General features: G+C 45.7%; 1 protein-coding gene across 1 annotated transcript in view; it reads left to right on the top strand.

The window, feature by feature from the left end:
- Positions 1-20,885, top strand: part of LOC116058469 (nidogen-1-like) — a 62,614-nt gene extending 41,729 nt beyond the window's left edge. The window contains exons 12-19 of the mRNA XM_031311295.2: positions 3,117-3,245; positions 7,338-7,577; positions 10,435-10,607; positions 12,403-12,529; positions 15,692-15,863; positions 17,578-17,735; positions 19,509-19,632; positions 20,708-20,885. Coding sequence (XP_031167155.2) covers positions 3,117-3,245; positions 7,338-7,577; positions 10,435-10,607; positions 12,403-12,529; positions 15,692-15,863; positions 17,578-17,735; positions 19,509-19,632; positions 20,708-20,885 — 1,301 coding nt within the window. The remainder of the gene's footprint in view (positions 1-3,116; positions 3,246-7,337; positions 7,578-10,434; positions 10,608-12,402; positions 12,530-15,691; positions 15,864-17,577; positions 17,736-19,508; positions 19,633-20,707) is intronic.
- Positions 20,886-22,500: the final 1,615 nt, after the last annotated feature.

Below are 22,500 nucleotides of genomic sequence, written 5' to 3'. Positions count from 1 at the left end.
TGCTTTTGTACATGTCATATCATTAAGCAGTTTTCCATGTGGACTTGCAGAGACAATTCAGTCAGTTTCTTCAGTGTGGCGTATTGTAAGTCAGCGCCGCCCGTGGGCCCCTCGCACAGGAAATGTTTCCACCTGGGCAGGAAATGCAGAACCCTGCCTTACAGCTGTGCAGCTCATCTCTTGTATATACATCTCTCAAAGTCGGCAGAGTCTGAGCTAAAGAATGTTCTTATGTGGAGAGAAAACAGCAGGACGAAACTGTCCAGCTGTTACAACGTCTCAACCTGTGGGAATAACTGAATGAATGAAAACTGAGGGAACTTGTTCTGCTGTTGATGTTGAGACGGTGAGATGGGGCTGAGTTTTGGTAAAGTTTCCACAACGACATACACTGAACTAAATTATAAACGCAACACTTTGCCCCCATTTTTCACGAGCTGAACTCAAAGATCTAAGACTTTTTCTATGTACACAAAAGGCTTATTTCTCTCAAATATTATTCACAAATCTGTCTGAATCTGTGTTAGTTTGTTGTTAGGGTTTCAGACCCCCCCCCCAAACACCCCCCAATACAGTAAAGCATTTTGGTCTTAGTCGACTAAGATTTCTTTAGTTGATGAGTCATTTTTTATGCTTATTCATGCTTAATTACTCATTTCCAAGAAACTTATGAGCACATTTCTGGTAAACACAAGATTTAAAGTGGTGCTTTTGCAGGATTAATTGTGGAGAAACTCAGTTTTACAGATGGTTCATTAACTACATTTATATTGTGCTTTTCTAGTCTTAACCACCTCTCAAAGAGCACAGCTCTGTCGATTACATCAACTAATCGATTAATCGACAAAATCACATAAGTGTTAGTCGACTAAGAATTTCTTTAGTCGAGGACAGCCCTAGAAATAAGCCTTTTGTGTACGTAGAAAAAGTCTTAGATCTTTGAGTTCAGCTCATGAAAAGTGGGGGCACAACCAAAAGTGTTGCGTTTATAATTTTGTTCAGTATACATTTGTGTAAATGAAGTAATGAAGTTTGAAAGGGACATTTTCAGTCGATTTCTTTTAGGGCGCTTTCACGCCGGCCTCATTAAGTTCAATGTCTCCAGAGTTGGTTTCCCCCCTCTTGGTTCGTTTATGCAGGTGTGAATACAGTATTCACACTCGGATGCGCACCAGAAGTGGACCAAACAAGCGTACCGAGACGGCATATGCTTTCAAAGGAACTCTGGAGCGGTTTGTTTGTGGTGAGAACATGATGCGACCTGGAACAGACCCAACAAGTCTGAGCCAAACGTCTCCTGTAGTCAGGTGTGCTTGGCAGAGCAGTCAAACTGGAGCAGCTTCCAGACTGATCTCAATAAGTGGCGTATGTATGATAAGCCAATCCGTATGCCATTTTGGCGTGTTATCCAGACGCATAATCGCTTTTTAGCGTGTTTATCAACGCTGTTTGGCCTCCATTGACTTACATTACCTTGCGATTGCGTGTCCATTCATGCCAAGTTCTCCTGAGAAAAGAACGGTAGCGAGTAGTATGAAAGGCCGAAAATCTGCGTAGGGAGATTGGTCGGGGGGGAGGATGGGTCAAACAACACAGGACTTTCACCCAGGAGACCGGGGATCGTGTCCCGCGTGTCACGTTTCCTAAACCCAACTGTCGCTTTCTTCCTTAAAGGAACACGCCGACTTATCGGGAATTTAGCTTATTCCCCGTATCCCCCAGAGTTAGACAAGTCCATACATACCCTTCTCATCTCCGTGCGTGCTGTAACGCTGTCTGACGCCCCCAGCATTAGCTTAGCCTAGCACAGATCATGCAGGTAACTGGTTCCAACTAGCCGACTGCTACAAATAAGTGACAAAATAACGCCAACATGTTCCTATTTACATGTTGTGATTTGTATAGTCACAGGGTGTACAAATAATGCCATGATCACCAGTCACGTTCGCCACTAACTAGCTATTCACATTGGTTTTGTTGACTGAAGTAACTGTGCTTTTCGGTGTTGCGCTAATCACTCCGCCCAAGTAGCAGAGCTTCCACTTTCTGAGAATATAGTTCCCAGTATGTTTACGGTTAGAAGATGTCTGTGTCTCATGTTACGTTGTTTTTTGTACACACTGTGACTCTACAAATCACAACATGTAAATAGGAACATGTTTGCGTTATTTTGTCACTTATTGGGAGCAGTCGGCTAGTTGGAACCAGTTACCTGCATGATCTGTGCTAAGCTAAGCTAATGCTGGGGGCGTCAGACAGCGTTACAGCACGCACGGAGATGAGAAGGGTATGTATGGACTTGTCTAACTCTGGGGGATACGGGGAATAAGCTAAAGTCCCAATAAGTCGGCGTGTTCCTTTAACTAAACCCAACCGTGCCGTTGTTGTCCCGCATCCCGTTTTTGTTTTCCTAAACCCAACCCGTCCGCTGTATAAGGCATAGACATACACGCAGATAGCTCAAAATGCGTACAGATAACACGCCACTTGGCTTTAGCAAGTGGCGTGTATGTTTACGCAAGAGTCATGATGTCACGTTGCAGCTGCAATGTTTCTCTCTCAGAAACAGACAGCGGTCAAACTCGACTGTCACAGGTGTCTCCGTGGTCAAACCAGCCAAGGAGACAGACAGCGGCAGAGCAGAGCGAAGTCTCGGTGGGCAGAGCAGACGTAGAAACAATGTCGGGAAAATGATTGAAATGAAATGAGCTGGTTTGACCACGGAGACGTCCAGAACACACACAACATCTTCCTGTATTCACTTTCTTGTTCCCACCCCCCAGACACATGTACGACACATTTTGGTTCGCTTGGATTTGGGATCGGTTACACTTTACTTGACGGTATCTACATAAGAATGACATGTCACTCTTATGTAGATACCTTCAAGTAAAGTGTTACCGATTTTTCTGTGTGAAATGACACCGAACCGAGGAGAAACCACTCCCAAGTTTACAAACTAATCAACTGATTCGGACCCCAGTGAACAAACTGTAGGTGTGAAAACGCCCAAAGAGGCAGCAGCCAGCGGTGGTCAGTGGTCTTTCTTTAGTTACAGAGAATCTTTGATCCCAACATCACTTCATCTTCTGTATTTACTTGTTTTGCCGGTTCAGACGTAGACGAGTGCCAGCAGGACCGATGCCACCACGACGCCTTCTGCTCCAACACGCAGGGCTCCTACAACTGCCAGTGCCGCCCTGGTTTCCACGGCGACGGCTTCCAGTGCCGCCCCGCGTCCTCAGGTAGGTGACTCCCGACCTAACCCTAAGTTCACACCACATGACTTTAGCCCTGAATTTCCAATCGCCGTCAGTTTTTCCGACAAAAAGCCCCAGATCAGATGCAGACCGGTGCTAGAATGCGCTGTGTGAACTGTAGGGCCGTCCAACATACCATTTTTTTTTTGTGCTTCGAAGCTTTCAGACCAACAATAACCGTCCGGCGAGTTTCCGCAGGGTTGTGGGGTTAGGGTTAGGGGTTAGCGGCGGTGGGAGTGTCACTTATAGCGTAACTCTCGCCAAAATGCAACCTATGGTCTTTTTGTGAATGTACCCGAGTCAAACTTTCATTTCAAACACATATTTAGGACGGAATCGCCACTTTTAAGATTGACCGTATTGTCGTTTTGGGTCAAATGGCCTTTTGAATGGGAGAGCTAGGGACACTTTGATGCTAGCCTCAAAATATCTATTTTTAAACCACTAAGGAGGCTCGACACAACATGAGACTTTGCTCCAAGTATCACCAGGGGCTCTACACCTTAACGGAAGACTTGACAACATTGGTTGTGTTCACAGAGTTTACTAAAAAGAAAGGTTTTAACAGCTCACTTTAGTTGAGTAGTTAGTTGTTTTTTTCCGCTCGCCGCCATCTTGTCAGTCAAAAAGTCTCGATCTCGAAAAATAGTGATTTTGATGCTATTATAAAAATGCCCTTAGCTCTCCCATTCAATTCAAAGGCCATTTGACCGAAAATGGAAATACGGTCAATCTTAAAAGTGGTGCTTCCGTCCTAAATATGCTTTAAACGAAAGTTTGACTGAGGTACGTTCACAGAAAGACCCTAGGTTGCATTTTGGCGAGAGTTAGGCTTTAAACGGCCCATTTCTGTGACGTCCTGTTGTGTTCTTTAACCCCCCCCCCCAATGTAGCACAAGTAGACTTTATATTTCACAGTTATCCACTGTTTTCCGTCAGATCGTTTATAGATCTCGACGTTTCCGACCGTACTTCAGTTCAATTTTATTCATAGTGTCAAATCACAACACGAGTTATCTCAGAACACTTTACAGATAGAGTAGGTCTAGACCACACTCTATAATTTACAAAGACCCAACAATTTCTCTTAATTTACCCCCGAAGAGCAAGCATTTGGAGCGGCAGTGGCGATGAAAATCTTCCTTCTTACATGTGATGAATAGTGGCAATTATTGTAACAATAAAGATAATAGATCTGTGACTAGAAATAGTAGAAGCTAGATAGATGATAGTAGTAGCAATGCAGGGCGTAGAGCAGGACCACGCCAGCAGCTGCAAACACGATTTAGGTGCCACCGCCAATCCAAGGAAACCTGCCAGGCGAGAAAACATAAGGACTCTGGGAAATAAGCTCCCCGGAGCTAAGTTAGTGACAAGCATTACTGGGACATGAATGCACACAGATGGAAAGAGAGAGGAGCTCAGTGTGTTAAAGGAAGTCCGCCGGCAGGCTTGAAGGCAGCTCTTTATTTTAAGAGGGATGAGACGTCCTTTCCTCTAAAGCGTCCCATGAATTTGTCAGCTGTGTGGGCGGAGTTGGCAACGGCTTTAAGCTGCACGGCTTCCGGGAAGGCTGCTCTCTGTATCCTCGCTCATAGCTCTTCAGAGATCCCTCCTCCATCCTCGCTCATAGCTCTTCAGAGATCCCTCCTCCATCCTCGCTCATAGCTCCTCAGAGATCCATCCTCGCTCATAGCACCTCAGAGATCCTTCCTCCATCCTCTCTCATAGCTCCTCAGAGACCCCTCCTCTATCCTCTCTCATAGCTCCTCAGAGATCCTTCCTCCATCCTCGCTCATAGCTCCTCAGAGACCCCTCCTCCATCCTCTCTCATAGCTCCTCAGAGACCCCTCCTCTATCCTCGCTCATAGCACCTCAGTGATCCCTCCTCCATCCTCGCTCATAGCTCCTCAGAGACCCCTCCTCTATCCTCTCTCATAGCTCCTCAGAGATCCCTCCTCCATCCTCTCTCATAGCTCCTCAGAGACCCCTCCTCTATCCTCTCTCATAGCTCCTCAGAGATCCTTCCTCCATTCTCGCTCATAGCTCCTCAGAGATCATCCTCGCTCATCGGGGTAGGAATTAGAGCTTTGAGACGGCCTTCACGGAGGAGGACCAGAACGACTTCTGGTTCAAGTGAGGAGCTATCAAATAAGAGACTAGGGATTCAGCCAAGGTAACGTTAGCTTAGCTGTAGCCTGCAGCTGCTCTTTTCCTGACGCTGTGGCCACTAGCTGGGGGGCGAAGATGACGGTGAAAAAAGAGAACTGGAAAATCCTCCCGTTTCCCTGAAGTCGCCCCGTGGCAACATGTTGCCTTCCCTGTTAGTGAGTTTAGGAAACAAACGACTGCACTTCGTAAACTCTGAGAAACTCAAACTGTCGTTGCCAAGTACACTTCTGTCGTGAGTGTGTGAGGTTTAAATCGATTTAAGGATTTGGAAAATCGTGACACTCTTGGTTATATTTTTTTTAAGTTCTTCTTTTGTTCAAGATGGATTCTTGCTGTTTTAATTCATGACGCTGCTCCGAACGGTCCGAACGGTCCGCTGCAGTTGGCTGGATCTGCAATTGTTTGGGCGCCGAATCTGGACGTGAATGAGCGTTTCCTAAAAGACATTTTGCATCTTTTAATTCGAGAAGGAGTCTTGTGTTTTGCTGCCTTGTTGCACCACTGCACCCGAAACTGTTTGGAGAGAAAATAACATGTATTCCCCCCCCCCCCCCGAGAAAGTGTAGTCCACAGTGGTAGTTTTCCTTGTTGTTGTTGTTGTTGTTGTCTGTGGTTTGGCGTCGTCGCAGCGCTGCACACTCCTCCACTGATTCCAGGTGTCGGGAGCTGTGAGAGCTAATTACAGCTCAACTCCTCCGCGCCAAAGTTTTGTCATATTTTAGTCCTTTTTTTACGACCCGCCGGCTTCTGCAAGGCATAATCTTTTTGTCCCCTGTCATAACTTGTCACAGCGTCTCTTACTTACTTCCTCTGACTGTAAGCTGCTCGCTTTCCTTTTGTCCGGGCGATCTTTGATCTTCAGATTTACAAAACTTTGTCGGTCATGACAACAAAAAAACACACTGTGCAAAAACAAAGTAAACATACAATAGCTTATGAAAGTAATATACACAGGATAAAGTTACAATATATATGTGTGCAAAGTGGCCTAGAGCCAGTGTGGGTGTGTGGGTCATTACTTTTTATTTAAGATGTTTATGGCAGTGGGAATGAAGGAGTGTTTGTAACTTGGCTAGAGGGACTTTATAGCAGCGGCCTGATGGCAGTAACTAGAAAGAGTTTTGCAGGGGGGGTGAGTGGGATCTTTTGTAATGTGATTGGCTTATCTTTTCGGGAGCTTATCTCTTTATCCCTTTTTTGTGCTCCTTCCGTTGGTCTGATTGTCGTTATCAGACGTGGCGCTGTGAGGACGAGCTGCTGTGTCTGTCACACAGGGCTCTGTGGTTCGTCCCGCAGACGCCCTGGAGGATAAAAGACAGAGAGAGGGAGAGTCAGGGGAGCTGAGGCTCTGCCAGATGTGGCCGCGGAGATGAAAAGCCTCCTGCTCGTCTTTAATCTGCGGTCGTCTCCACCGCTCGCTCACACGTTTATCTGCAGCTGCCACGTACACAAACCTGCTCAGCAGCAAGAAAACACAAAATCAAGTTACATAACATTACACTGAGGCTAAATCAAGCAGAGTTTGATATATTTTGCTGATAACTTGTGAGAAAAAAGGACATTTACTATCCTACTGTCCTGTTCTGTGATCCGTGACGTACTCGATTTAGCTCAGTTGGTAGAGCAGACGCACACACACATATACACACACACACACACACACACACACACACACACATATATATATATATATATATAGGTTTATGCCTCTATGCAGAAGGTCCAGGGTTCTAGTCTGACGGTTTTCTGCATGTCTTCCCCCTCTCATATCAGCCTCTCCAATTCATTAAAAAAATCTAAATGCCCCAAAAAATATTCTTAGGGCCTGATTGTAAAAAGATCGCTCGCAGGTTTGCCTTCCCGGTGTCGTTGTTGTTGTCTCACTTCTTCTTTTTGTGTCCCCAGAGCGTGAGAAGACGCCGTGCGAGCGCCACAGAGAGAGCGCCCAGGCCGCCACCTCCAGCTCCGGTATCTTCTCCTTCTTCCGTCCGCGGCCGGCCGTCGGTCAGTACGTCCCGCAGTGCGACCGCCACGGAGCCTACGAGCCCACGCAGTGCCACGCCAGCATCGGACAGTGCTGGTGCGTGGACGCCAGCGGACAGGAAGTCCCCAACACCCGCACGGGGCCCGGCAGCACCCCTCTGTGTGAGTCAACTGACCGATTGCACAGTAATCAATCAATAACAATCACGATATTGTTGACCAAATACCAAGATATCGATACCGCTTCTGTTATTGTAGTGTTGACTATTGGTGCTTTCACAAAATATCTTCCACAATGAGATTTTTGATAAATAATCATCAGTAATGTGGATATAATGACTAAGTGGTTAAAGGCAAATAGTAGAACAGCTACAACAGTCTGGTGTGTTCAGAAAATGACTTCACTTTACTGTAATGCAGCCTTTAAAACCAGGAAAAGACACTAATGCCATATTAAGATATTACGATATCCAAAATCTAAGACGGTATCTAGTCTCATATCACGATATCGATATAATATCGATATATTGCCCAGCTCTACTGCACAGTTTATTGTGACAATATTCCGAGTATGATACAGGTTAGGGCTGCACGATACGAGGAAAATATGCGATAACGTCGTTGAGTATGTAACGATATTACTTGCGATAAATAAACGGATATCAAAATGTACTCAGTTCTGCTGCTTTCAGTATTCTGCTAAAATACAATAAATGCCGGTTTTATACTCAGGATGTTGGGCCCTATTTTACCGATCTGAGGTCACGGCGTGAAGCGCCTGGTGCAGGTGCGTTTAGGGCGTGTCCAAATCCACTTTTGCTAGTTTAAACGGCGGAAAAAAGGGTCCGTGTGCCGGGCGCATGGTTCTAAAGGGTTGTACTTAGTGTCTTCATTAATCAGAGGGGTGTTTTGGGCGTAACATGCAATCAACCAATCAGAGATCATCTCCCATTCCCTTTAAAAGCCAGGCGCGTTTGGACCTTGGAGCATTGCTGTTATGATGGAGGATTTACACCGTAATATTTTTATTAGTAATCTTCTGCATGTGTGTGTGCTGCTGTGCGTCCCTGTGTGTGTAACAAGCATAGTGTGCGTGCTGTGCACGAGCCAAGGAGCATTTTACTAATGCTCTGTTAAAATAACAATGAAATGCTGCGTTATTGACTTTAGACCAGGTTTTTGTTGGTCAATGGTGCCATCACTTCCCGCCGCCTCAAGACCCTTGGGGCCCTCAGAGTCATTCTCTGGACATGAATACAGCACATTCAGAATCTGCGTCTCAATCGGGGTTTTTACTCGTGGCAGTTTACGGCCTCTTGGGTGTTTACGGCTTACGACCAGCTTTGCGCGTTGCTATGGTTACTGCACACAAACCAACCCAGCCGACAGTTCGCGTTATCAACTAGTGTTCATCACGAAGAGATTCAGAGATTTTTTTGTGTGAGTTCGATAGTTGAAAAACAAATCGCAGCAGAAAACTGCGCTTTAAAATGTCATTCTTTGGTAGTGCTGCCTTTTTATATTTAATCTAATGTTTAATATGTTCCATAAAAGAGCGTTGGAAATGATTTTCTGTCATTTGTTTAAAATTCAACAAGCAAGTTTGTTGTGTTTTAGCAGCAGAAAGGCAGAACGTTATCGCATGTTTCCCTCATATCGTGCAGCCCTAACAATTTCTCTGTGCATTCATTTATCACTTACATGTGCAATATGTTTCTTTCGACCAAATTGTCAAAAAAAAGTTACGTTTAGAGATGCACCGATAGAGCGGCTGGTGACCAGAATTGGCCGGTTTTCACGTGCTCGGCCATGACCGGCGACCGGCAGGTCAGTCTGACATATGGTGATTTCATGCCGGTCAACGCTCCAATTAACTGACAACATAAGTTATACCAGTTACAGTTCTCAAGGACGCACGCACACACGGACGCCACGGCACGCTCTCTTTCTCCTTTCTCTCAACTTTTCCGCCGTGTGTCGTGCGTACCCGCTCGCGGTGTGAAGCTCGTGTCGGCGCTATTCTCCACATGTAGGAACCTGGTGAATTAACCTGCAACATGTCAGCTGTTTGGGAATTCTTCAGCGTGTGTGCAGAAGATAACAAGTTTGCAATATGCAACACCTGCAAGGAGAAAGTAGGGCGTGGAGGGACGACACCAAAAACCTAAATCACATTTCTTTAGTTGGATATTGATGTGAAAAGAAGGAAATGGTTCTAACATTGCTCTTTAGATGTGTGTGAATGTCCCACACCAGGAGTAATTTATATAGTTCTATTTTATAGTGATCCATTATCTGTTCAACACATGTTCTATTAAAGAAAAGATAGAAAATAAATATGTGTGTGTGCTGTAAAGTGGTTAGAAAAAATGAAATCGGTATCAGCTGGCCTAACTCAAAGAAAATCAGGAATCGGCCTAGAAAGTCGTAATCGGTGCATCTCTAGTTACGTGGATGGTTCCCTACAACGCTCTTTACAAGTAAAATAAATGATCAGTTCACAACTTTAAGTGAATTTGGGCCGTTTTAATTCAATTTTATAGCGTTTGAAAAAATAACGATAAAAGAAAAAAGAAAAACGTGACAAAAATGTGGGAAAAAAACAACAAAAACTTCAAATAAAGTGCAGAAGAAATCGACAAAAACGTCGGAAAAAGTGACAAAAAACGTCGTGAAATTTTCAAAAATGCCAGGAAAAGCGTCGAAAGTGTCGAATAAAGACGACCAAAGCTATAGTGACGACCAAAAAAATAATTTTCACGGCCGACAGGAAGACAACATGAGGGTTTGCTACTTATGTTGGTGACGCTGTACTTTATTTGTGTTCACACTGTTGTGCAGGTGCATTTTTACAATCCATAGTTTTAGCATCCCAATCTTTTTAACCCAATCTTACTCTCCACAGGTATGTTCTAGCTCTTTTTCTTCCTGATATATTTACCGTGAACGTGACTGGGATCTGATCTGATCAATAGAGGATTCTGATTCTGGACCAATGAACGCTCCCCTCTCTCTGCAGGTATCGACCAGGCGGTCACGCCGGCTCCGGTGGGTCCGACCCCGCGGCCCGATGTCCACCCCGTCGCCCCGGGAACACACCTGCTGTTCGCCCAGAGCGGGAAGATCGAACACGTCCCTCTGGACGGATACGACATCAAGAAGGAGGAAGCCAAACCTCTGCTGCACATCCCCGTAAGACCACATCAGATCAGATTTCACTTCACCCTTCAGGCCAGTTCATGCTTCTGCATGAACTGGCCTTCTCCACGTCGCTGCGACGCAGTCCGCTCGGCCGTGGCTTGGTAGCGTTGCGGTAGTGTTTTTCGAGAGGTGACATCAGGCTACGGCGTAGGTTCGTGTCTCCCCGTACCTACAGTACACATGTAGCCACGGCGTCGATTTTACGCAGAAGTATAAATCATCCACAGGTTTTTTGACGGCAGGGATCGCCCAGCTTTGTTCTCTCCACTGGCAGTTGTCATTTTCTTTTCGATGACCGCTGACGAGCGAAGAAAACAGGCTCCGCCCTCCTACAACCGCGATGGACCCTGATTGGACGAACTCTGCGGGGTCTGCCTCATTTAGTTGCGTTGAATCTCACTTGAGTTGGTTTTCCCCTCTCCGTGCCGTTCCTTTGGGTTAGTTTGAACGCAGCAGTCGGACTCGGATCCGCGCCAAATGCAGACCAAAACAAGCGTCCAAACTTCAAAACACGAAGAAACCCTTTGTGAGGCCGTTCTGGACTCTCGAATTGAGCCAAAACGCTTACGACAGCATGCTAACATGCTGCTCCCGCTGGTTAACATTACACTCGGTTATTTAACAACTATTAAATAAAAACGCCAACTATTTTGACAATCCATTCAAAAAATGTCAAACTGAATATCTTTGAGAGACAAAACAAGACATTTGAGGACGTCTGATCCACATTATAGGGACCAGACAACTCATCCATTCCTCCAGAAGATAATCCACGATGACAACAATGGTTATTTACAACCCTAGAGTAAATGCTGAGAGAAACTCCAGCCGGCTGAGCTCTTTGTAGAAGCGAGAACCAGCCCAAACATCTCGTCTTGTAAGAGTTTTCCGGGTGACGACATTCGGTCTTTATGTCCAACAGCCTAGACACACAGAGAGCGTCAGTGTTTGTCACGAATGTAGTCGAACCACTTCTGAGCGTTCCTGTCGGCCGGGAAACAATCCCCCAGTTGTGCTGTAACAGATTTATAGCATCAGGATTCTTTCCTTCTCTTCTCTGAAGCCCGTACGCTGTAATGTAGCGCAGCTGAGCACAAAGCTCTCCGTCAGCGTCGGCGTCTTCCAGTCCCGACCGGGAGCTGACGCTCGTTCTGTCACTGCGAGACAAAAGGCTCTTTCAGAATCAAAGTGCTCCCGAATGCAGCGCTGGAAGACGTATTCACATCCTTTACTGCAGTCAAAGTACTAACACCACACTGTAGAAATACTCTGTTACAAGTACAAGTCCTGCAGTGAAAACATAACTTCAGTGAAAGTCTGTAAGTCTCATCAGGAGAATGTACTTAAAGTATTAAGCTGGACTTACAGCTTAAGACCATTATATTGTTGGCTAGTTTAATTTAGAATCAAACATCAGATTTTATAAACTACATGTGTTTTGTGTTGCAGTAATCTGAATATGTAAAGTAACTAGTAACTAAAGCTGTAACAGATGAATGTAGTGGAGTAACTAAAGTAACTAGTAACTAAAGCTGGAACAGATGAATGTAGTGGAGTAACTAAAGTAACTAGTAACTAAAGCTGTAACAGATGAATGTAGTGGAGTAAAAAGTACAATATTTCTCTCTGAAATGTAGCAGTAGAAGTAGAAAGTGGCATGAAAAGAAAAGACTCAACTTAAAGTACAAGTACCTCAACATTTCGTACTTAAGTACAAGTACTGGAGTAAATGTACTTTAGTTACTTTCCACCTCTGGCTGAATAAAAGCGTGTGCTCCGTATTCAGGACCGGGTGGTGATCGCCGTGGCTTACGACTGCGTGGAGAAGATGGTCTACTGGACCGACATCACGGGGCCGGCCATCAGCAGAGCCAGTCTGAGTGGAGGAGACATTATCCCCGTCATCACTACAGGTACAACGCACATTATCCCCGTCATTACTACAGCTACAACGCACATTATCCCCGTCATCACTACAGGTACAACGCACATTATCCCCGTCATCACTACAGGTACAACGCACATTATCCCCGTCATCACTACAGGTACAACGCACATTATCCCCGTTAATCACTACAGCTACAACGCACATTATCCCCGTCATCACTACAGGTACAACGCACATTATCCCCGTCATCACTACAGGTACAACGCACATTATCTCCGTCATTACTACAGCTACAACGCACATTATCTCCGTCATTACTACCTCAGTTCCAAATTATAAATGCTAAGTCTCTCTTTATAGGTGTTGTAGTGGACCTGGAGATTAGTTTTTTGCCACCTGCGTTCTGCTCTCTCTTTTTTCTGTTCTTACCAGTATGGCATTTCTCCATGGAGATCTCTTCTTATCAGAGACAGTTTTTACCTTAATGGGAGCAATGGCATCCATAACATTTGTAATTTTACAATTGAAATTGTCTACATGCTCAGTGACTGAGACCCCTGAGAGGGTGGGTGTGGACGAGAAAAGCTGAATGAATGTTTCACTGGTGTTGTCAGTGATATACCGTTTTCTTATTAACTTTGTTTGGACACTTTTGTGCACAGAGATAGTGCCATTAAAGAAAACACAGGAATGATCAGAGAGAGCAGCATCAGTCACCACAACCTTGGAAATGTTCAGACCCTTCGAGATAATCAAGTCCAGAGTGTGCCCCTTGTTGTGTGTCGGCTCCGTCACATGCTGAGTCAGTCCATAGTTCTCAAAAATACAACACAGTTCTTTTGTCCCTCTATCCTGGGGGTTGTCAACATGAATGTTGAAATCACCAGCAATAACTACACAGTCAAAGTTAATACAGATTAAAGACAGCAGTCCACTAAAGTCGTCAAAGAAGGATGCACAGTATTTAGGTGGCCTGTAGATAATTAGAAATATAGGTCGAGAGGGGGACCTTAACTGAAGAGCCACATATTCAAAAGAAGCAAAGTTTCCATAAGCTATTTGCGTACATTGGAACGAGTCGTTAAACAAAATGGCGACTCCACCTCCTTTCTTATTCGCTCTATTCTCACTCATAAAACTGAAGTTAGGGGGAGCTGACTCAATGAGAACAGCATCACTGTTGTTATGGTCTAACCAGGTTTCAGTTAAAAACATAAAATCAAGATTGTGTTTAATAATAAAATCATTGATTAAAAATGATTTACCCGCCAAAGACCTGACGTTTAGTAAGGCTAATGTTAGTGTGTTAAAATAGTTATCTGTCTCATTTTTTGGGACAGGCTGTGGCTGACGAGGAATGGATGCTAAATTTGCTAAGTTGGCAGTTAAGTGCTTCTTTCTCTTACTTAGTGGATTCACCATTCTTTTTCTATTACCTATCACAACATAGATTGACGAAGAATTGAATACACAGGGCCCAGGCTTGTCCTGGAAAGAGTCATGAGTGCCACTAGGCATGCAGCCTGGACCCAGCACATATCAGTTAAAGCTTGTTTCATTCTGTACACAAGCATACTTATCAGTCTGGGGAGAAGGAGTTAGCTGCCGTCCTGGAGGGGGCAGAGGTGCCTGGCGTTTTACTTTCAGTGGTTGAGTCCAAACAGGGTCAGTTTGATGCTGGGGGCGAGTGATGGGAGAAGGTAGTGGGGTAAACTTGGTTCCAGCATCTACCAGCTGCTCCATCCGGTCAGTGAACCCCAACATGTGGCAGGGGGACACAGGGGAAAGGGTGAGTGGGGAGAGCGATGGATCCTCTAAGGCGTCGGTGTTGGTAAGGGGGTTTGAGGAGTGTTGGACGGGTGAAGGGGGTTGAGATTTCTCGTCTCCGCTCTGAGGTCCTCCATGGTCAAATCTTTGCTCAGGTGGGGGCTGTGGTGGATCACTGCCGCACTTTGTTGTGTCTTCCTCTTGTTTTGATTCCTCTTGTCTCGTGTCCTTGGCCGAGGGAGCAGATGTGTGGCGCAGAAAGTAAAGTAGGCTAGAGGTGAACAGCTTTACTCCTGGCTTGTTAAGGAATAGGGCCACTGATAAACACCTTCGCTTTTAGGGAGCTGACTGTGTTCAGCAGAACCATAAAGTCACTACAGCTACAACGCACATTATCTCCGTCATCACTACAGCTACAATGCACATTATCCCCGTCATCACCACAGCTACAACGCACATTATCTCCGTCATCACCACAGCTACAACGCACATTATCCCCGTCATTACTACAGCTACAACGCACATTATCTCCGTCATCACTACAGCTACAACGCACATTATCCCCGTCATTACTACAGCTACAACGCACATTATCTCCGTCATCACTACAGCTACAACGCACATTATCTCCGTCATTACTACAGCTACAACGCACATTATCTCCGTCATTACTACAGCTACAACACACATTATCCCCGTTATCACTACAACTACAACGCACAGCACAGCAGACACATAGGAGACATAGGAGACACAGGAAATAGAGAGGAGACGGACATAGAAGACGTAGCAACTAGGCACTTCAGACTCTGACCCTTGGTTCCATCCTCAGTCTGGGCTGACCTTTTTGTGTGAAGTATGCATTATCTTCCAGACTTTTTTCGACATACTATACTATGACTTTTTTATAATTTTTTAAGACCATCTATGACTTTTTTTTCAAAGCCAGGGCAGGGCTTGATTCCAGCTGGAGGACCAGCTGCTGTTCTCTTATACCATGACACTGACAGAACATTACAATTACAGACAGTAAGATTGAACAATAACAAAACGTTGATTTACATGAGGTATTCATACAGTATAGTGGGTGTATTTGTGCGTTTGTGAATTTCCAATAATAATACAATCCTGAGTGTGATAACTTTTCCAAATATTCTCACTACTTCACCTTCTTCTTACAGACTTAAGCTAGCAATCCAGTTCAGCTTTAGCAATTTAGCTTTTCAGCATTCACAAGCATTTTTTTTGTTGCAGGAAATGCATTTTCTAGTTGATGTTCATCTTTTGTTATCAGAATTGTTTGTCGTTTTACTTTGTAGCACTTTGGGATTGCTTTTAAACAATGAAAGGTGCTCTACAAATAAAATGTATTGTTATTATTACGTTTTTATAAAACTGCGTCTGTCCCTGGCGTGCTCAGAGCTGCAGAGTCCTGAAGGCATCGCCATCGACCACGTGGCGCGCCTCCTCTTCTGGACCGACTCCATGCGTGACACCGTGGAGGTTTCCAAACTGGACGGCAGCCAGCGGCGAGTGCTGTTCGACACGGACCTCATCAACCCGCGACCCATCGTCACCAACCCGGCGTACGGGTGAGTCCTTCAATCACAGCGTTCACAGGTTTCAAAGCAACATTTTCTCTTTGAGTTGGTGGGAAAATGCTGCTTTACTGCAGCCTGGTTGACACCAGACCTTCTCAGCTGTAACTGAGGGGGGGGGGGGGTCTGGGGAAGCTTCATTCACAGCCCATTTCCAAAAGGGGCGTCACCAACGGACGCCGCTCAAATGCCTATGTGCGCAATTGGTTAGTCCTTCAACCAATCAGACCAACGATCCGGGTGACGTAGCAGCGACAGCGGCATCAACGGGTTGCTGCGCTTCGGTGGCCGTCATGTTGAATGTAAACAAAAAGCTACTCGCCGTCGCTGCACTACCGTCATCGTGTAAAGCTCGCCTCAACGGTTGTGATTGGTGTAAAGCTCGCCTCAACGGTTGTGATTGATGTAAAGCCCTCCTCAACAGTTGTGATTGGTGTAAAGCCCTCCTCAACGGTTGTGATTGGTGTAAAGCTCGCCTCAACGGTTGTGATTGGTGTAAAGCCCGCCTCAACGGTTGTGATTGGTGTAAAGCCCGCCTCAACGGTTGTGATTGGTGTAAAGCCCTCCTCAACGGTTGTGATTGGTGTAAAGCTCGCCTCAACGGTTGTGATTGGTGCCTCGATTTGGAAAAATTGGAAATGGGCTTGAATGGGCTCTTGGCCAGACTGACTTGCAGAGCAAATCTCCAATTTGCCGGAAGTTCGTCAGGGTTTTCCCAGGCTAGCCTTACTGTAAAGTAAAGCCAAAGCTGAAGCTAAGCTGCATTCCCTCTAACTTCCAGCAGGGGGCGACTCCACTGGCTCCAAAAAGAAGTCTGTTTCTATAGAAGTCTATGAGACAATGATCCTAGAGCTGGGCGATATGGAGAAAATCAAATAGCACAATATTTTTGACCAAATACATCAATGAAAATCCGGGCTTTCACAAAATATTTACACAATGAGATTTTTGATAAATAATCACCAGTAATGTGGATTTAATGACCAAGTGGGTAAAGGTAGAATAGTCTGGTAGCCTAAGTTCAGAACATGACATCACTCTACTGTAACGCAGCCTTTAAAACCAGGAAAAGACAACACTTATGTCATATCACGATATCCAAAATTTAAAACGATATCTAGCTGCAACTTTCCCTCTTTAGCGTTTAGCAACAATAATCACCATTGGGTTTGACGCATCCTCCCCAGCTAGCTCCACCCTTTTGTCCAAATATGGTCACTCCTGACTCCAAAATACCAAGATGATTAAGATGTGTAACCTCCCCCAAATGTAGGACAAGTAGACTATATATTTCACAGCTACTTCCGTCAGATCGTTTATAGATCTTGACGTTTCCGAGCGCACTTGAAGGCAGCTTCATTTCCCTGGAAAGAGAGAAATTAAAGGGACGGAGGGACTGAGGAAACAGTCAGTTTGTTCCACAAACTCCCAGCCAGTTCACAGCTTGTGTTTGGGGTTTTAAAACGTTCTCGTGGCAGAGATAGAGGCAGTGGTGTTTCCTGTTTTCTGTACGGGACTCTCACACCGCCTCAAAACACAAGACAACTTTTTGCCGCCAGCCCGCTGCAGTTTGTTCGGTCTCCCCCCCAGGTTAACGCACTACCCCCATAAAAATGAATGGCAAGACCTGCGTTTCCGCCGTACTGTCTGACGGCCGACGCCGGCTGTGTGAACACACGTTAACTGGCGTTTGTCCCGTTCGCTGCAGGCGGCTGTACTGGGCTGACTGGAACAGAGACGGCCCCAAGATTGAGATGTCCAACATGGACGGGACGGACCGTACCGTGCTGGTGAAAGACGACCTGGGGCTCCCCAACGGCCTGACCTTTGACCTGGAAGACCAGCAGCTGTGCTGGGCCGACGCAGGTGAGACAGACCTGAACAACAACTACACAACCGACCAGATCCAACCTGGAGATCTTACTTAAAAAGTCTTTCAAAATCAAAATGTTAGGCCTTAAAAAGTCTTAAATTCACTGAAGTATTGTGTTCTAGCACTTAAGTCATTTTAAACAGGTCTTAGTTTTCCTACGTCCACGCAACGCCTCTAATGCTCCTATTTTTATTATCCCGTGGTGTTGTAGTTAAAATATACTTCCCTGTATTACGACTACAAATGAGACCAACATGTATGACCAACAGGATGTAACGTTAGAGTCCCTTCTCTGTCCTCTCTCACACAAACAGCTGAAGGAGCGGCGGAAGCTCTACATAAATAAATGGGCTTCCCAGACAAATGGAGCACAAGCAGTCCAAACCTTAGGATAATACAATAAGATGTTGAGTCCCAAAGAGTATTGCCAAGGTTTAAAAGTCTGATAGCAGACGGAATGAAGGACTCTGAATAGCTGTTTGTGTCCGTGGGTGGTGTGAACTGTGTTCAATTCAATTTTATTTATAGTATCAAATCATAACAAGAGTTATCTCAGGACACTTTACAGATAGAGTAGGTCTAGACCAAACTATAATTTACAAAGACCCAACAATTCCAGTAATTCCCCCAAGAGCAAGCATTTAGTGCAACAGTGGCAAGGAAAAACTCCCTTTTAGGGAGAAACCTGGGACAGACCCAGACTCTTGGTAGGAGATGTCTGACGGTGCCAGTTGGGGGTGTGATGAACAGTGGCAATAATAGTCACAATAAAGGTAATGGAACTATGACTAGAAATAGTAGTTGTAGTAGTTCATAGCGTATCAGGGCATAGCAGGGTGTAGCAGGGCACGGCAGAGCATAGCAGGGTGTAGCAGAGCACTGCAGGGCGTAGCAGGGCACTATAGGGCGTAGCAGGGTGTAGCAGGGCACTGTAGGGTGTAGCAGGGTGTAGCAGGGTGTAGCAGGGCACTGTAGGGTGTAGCAGGGCGTAGCAGGGTGTAGCAGGACGTAGCAGGGTGTAGCAGGACGTAGCAGGGTGTAGCAGGGCGTAGCAGGGTGTAGCAGGGTGTAGCAGGACGTAGCAGGGCGTAGCAGGGTGTAGCAGGGTGTAGCAGGACGTAGCAGGACGTAGCAGGGCGTAGCAGGGCGTAGCAGGACGTAGCAGGGTGTAGCAGGGCGTAGCAGGACGTAGCAGGGTGTAGCAGGGCGTAGCAGGGCACTGTAGGGTGTAGCAGGGTGTAGCAGGGCGTAGCAGGACGTAGCAGGGCGTAGCAGGGTGTAGCAGGACGTAGCAGGGTGTAGCAGGACACTACAGGGTGTAGCAGGACGTAGCAGGACGTAGCAGGGCACTACAGGGCGTAGCAGGGTGCTACAGGGTGTAGCAGGGCGGGGAGCAGGACCAAAAAAAACACAAGGACTCCGGGACAGGACACGGGCATGCTGGTCAATAACTGGTTTGGCTTTTACCAAATAAAACGGCAGAGTCTCTCTGCTGAACTCTGATTATTTTTGGAGCAGACCCTCACGATGCTGTTCAGGCTCCTTCACACACACAGACCATCGGACCAGCAGATAAAATGAGAAGGTTACACTAAAAGACTTTTGATAAATGACCCAAGATGCAAACCATTTAGTTAGACACAAAGGATTTTAACTTCCGCAGTGAGTAGATTCTCTGCTGACCACGCTGTTAGTCCAGGTTTATTCTGCTTCGTGTGCTCCTCGCTATGGCTGAATGACGGATCGTTTGATTGATGGCGGTGCAGGAACTCGTAAGGTGGAGTGTATGGATCCTCACCGCAGGCTGAGGAGGCAGATCGTGGAAGGGATCCAGTATCCGTTCGCTCTCGTCTCCTTTGGAAGGAAGCTTTATTACACCGACTGGAGGAGGTAACACACTCACATCAGCTGTCACATTTAGGTTCTCAATAAACTTTGAGTTTTTGTCACTTTTTCTGATGCTTTTGCGACCTTTTTTGCCGCTTTTTTCTATGACGTCTAAGGAACTTTTTGGGGGCTTTTAGTGGTGTAGTCTAGTGTATTGTAGTGGGTATACTGTACTGTATATATTGGCCAGAATCTGCCTTTGGGAGGTCTGGGTGTCCTTCCCCCAGGGAAGTTTTGAGCATCAACGACTTCATTTCTTGTATTCGGACACACTTTTATGCACCAATTTACTGTGGAAATCCCTTTATTTAGCCTGATGTGAAGAAGGAAAACAGATGACAATTCAAAATAAATCAAAATAATAATGGAAAGTATGTTGTTAAGTGGGTATATGGAAATCCTGGAGCTTTCTTAGAGCGTATACTGCGTATACCTGCGTATCACGTAGACTACACCACTGATTTATGTCGACCAAACTGTGAGAAGACTATATAAGACAATAAGGCAATAATACAGTCAGAGATATTTGACTTTTCTCTTGTATATAAAAGTCATTAAACTAAACGTGTGCGGCTCTGGATGGGATTCTGTTTCTTCCAGTGTGGCCCGTAGTCAAACTGAGTTTGACCCCCTGATTTAGTCTAATTAAAATCCGCCCCGCAGCCTTTTGCTGCACGTCATCACCCCTCTCTCTCTCCTCTCTCCTCTCTTTCCTGTCTACAGCTGCACAATCGAATACAGGCCACAAAAGCCCCAAAAACTAATCGTAAACAAAGTGCAAGTATTCTGTAAAGTTGTAGTGAAATGGACAGAATGAATGAAATCCCCTGCTGGTATTAATCCCCCCCCCACAGACCTTACAGAGTCGGACCATGTGGCCGTCTCAGAGTCTGAGTGGACGTTAGATAAACATCAGCGCTGCTCTGTAAACGCTGCTATTTCCAGCTCCGTTGTTTGACTGCAGCTGTCCCATTACGGCGTGTTTAACGGCGCCGTTAACCTGACTGTGTAACGTCTCTGTGTGGTCTGGGCTCAACCAACGGCTTGTTTTGTGGTGGGGGGGGGTTTCTCTTTGCAGGGAGGCCGTGGTCGCTGTGGACCGTCACTCGGAGAAGGAGACGGAGGAGTTTCTGCCACAGAGGCGCTCTCGGCTGTACGGCATCACCACGACGCCGACGCAGTGTCCACAAGGTACGGCTACGCTGCCGTTAACAAGCTACACCAGCCGCTGCAAGGAGGAATCCATTAACCGTTAACTCCCATGTCAAAATTAACAGTTTTTGAACACGTTTTCGTAGCATTTTTTTCCCACTAACACCAGTATACAGTTGTTACTTGTTATTTTTAAACAAATTTTTGGATTTTATAGTCAATAAGCCTCATCTATCCTTTATGACATTTTATCTAATTTTTTAAATTTTTAAAAAAAATTGCAGAAAGTATAGATTATTATGACTGATAGTTAAGATCAGGGGATGTTTATGGATAACCACAGACTGTCAGAGTTGCGTCAAAAATGGATTAAAACACCCAAAAGTCAATGGCGGTATTGAACTGATCCTTACTTGTACTTGTGAAGAGCGTTTCGTGGAACCATCTGTGTTACTTTTGTGGCAATTTGGTTGAAAGAAACCCAACTTTCTGATGTAGGAAATTTGAAAACGGGTCAGATTTGACCCGAGGACAACAGGAGGGTTAACTATTAAATCTGCAACTATTTAGATTAATCAGTTTGAGTCATTTTTTTATGAAAAAAGAAGCTTTCCGAGCTCAGAATCCAACCCGGCTGCTCCGTGCGTCAACAGCACTGACAGTTATCAGCACTTCTATCTGTGGCGTGTTGCTACGCCGTTTTTTATGCACAAAACAACAGCCTGATGCGATGTTATCAACTGGTATTGCTAACCATGGCTAACCTGGCTAGAGCTAACCCCGCAATGAAAATCAGGCTTATTTAAATGGGACTCGGTGTGATGTCATTCCCAGGAACGCACTAAATAACTCAGGCTACATTTACGTCGCTACGTTTTGGTTTGAAAAGTAATTTTTTCTGCTACATTTCCCCCTCTCATTCCCCCTGCTCTGGCGTTTCCCCCTCTCATTCCCCCTGCTCTGGCGTTTCCCCCTCTCATTCCCCCTGCTCTGACCCGTTTTGGTTTGGAATCTGCGGGGTTGTGTTGCAGTCTCAACGGCCGTTAACGGAGACCTTTGGCAACACTGACGCCAACGTCTCTCCTCCTGATTGGGTCTCATCGGTCACGACGTCTCGTGCTAACGTTACCATGGCAACCAGCAGCAGTGGGCGGAGTCTCCACGCAGCCTCCTGTTTATGTCCAGTATACCAGGATGTTGATGAGATATGAGTTTTGGGCGTGTTAGTTTAAACAGATAAAAACACAGAGAGCAGCTCTGATGAGAGCAGTGTAATGCACAGAGAGTACAGCTGTCCTCTGTGACCGGAGTAACTGATTCCAGATGTGTATAACATGTGGGGGGATATAAGCGTGGGAACTGTGGGTGAAGTGACCTCAGGGCGGAAGCCAGCTGTGGACGTGAAGACTCACAGCTGGCTCCGAGCCCCCAACTATTCAGCCGGCAGAACCCGAGCGTCCACCTGCTGGACTCTCTGCAACACTGACGGCTTTCAACCAGCCAACGACGGACTGTTGATCCGCTTCCTAAAGCCACAGCCTTGCTGAACATTTTCTGTTTTACTTGGCAACATGTTTTCATGATCACTTCCCTCTGTAATGTTGTTACAGTCTGTCCGATTTGTTAAAGGGTAACTTTTTCTCAGGTTTTTTGTGTGTAAGTGACTGATGGGAGCAACATAGTTTTGAAAACTGGTCCAGTATTAAGCGAGAGAAACAA

The sequence above is a fragment of the Sander lucioperca genome, chromosome 4 (assembly GCF_008315115.2).
Source record: "Sander lucioperca isolate FBNREF2018 chromosome 4, SLUC_FBN_1.2, whole genome shotgun sequence".
Lineage (NCBI taxonomy): Eukaryota > Metazoa > Chordata > Actinopteri > Perciformes > Percidae > Sander > Sander lucioperca.
This window is presented reverse-complemented; position numbering and strand designations above follow the sequence as displayed.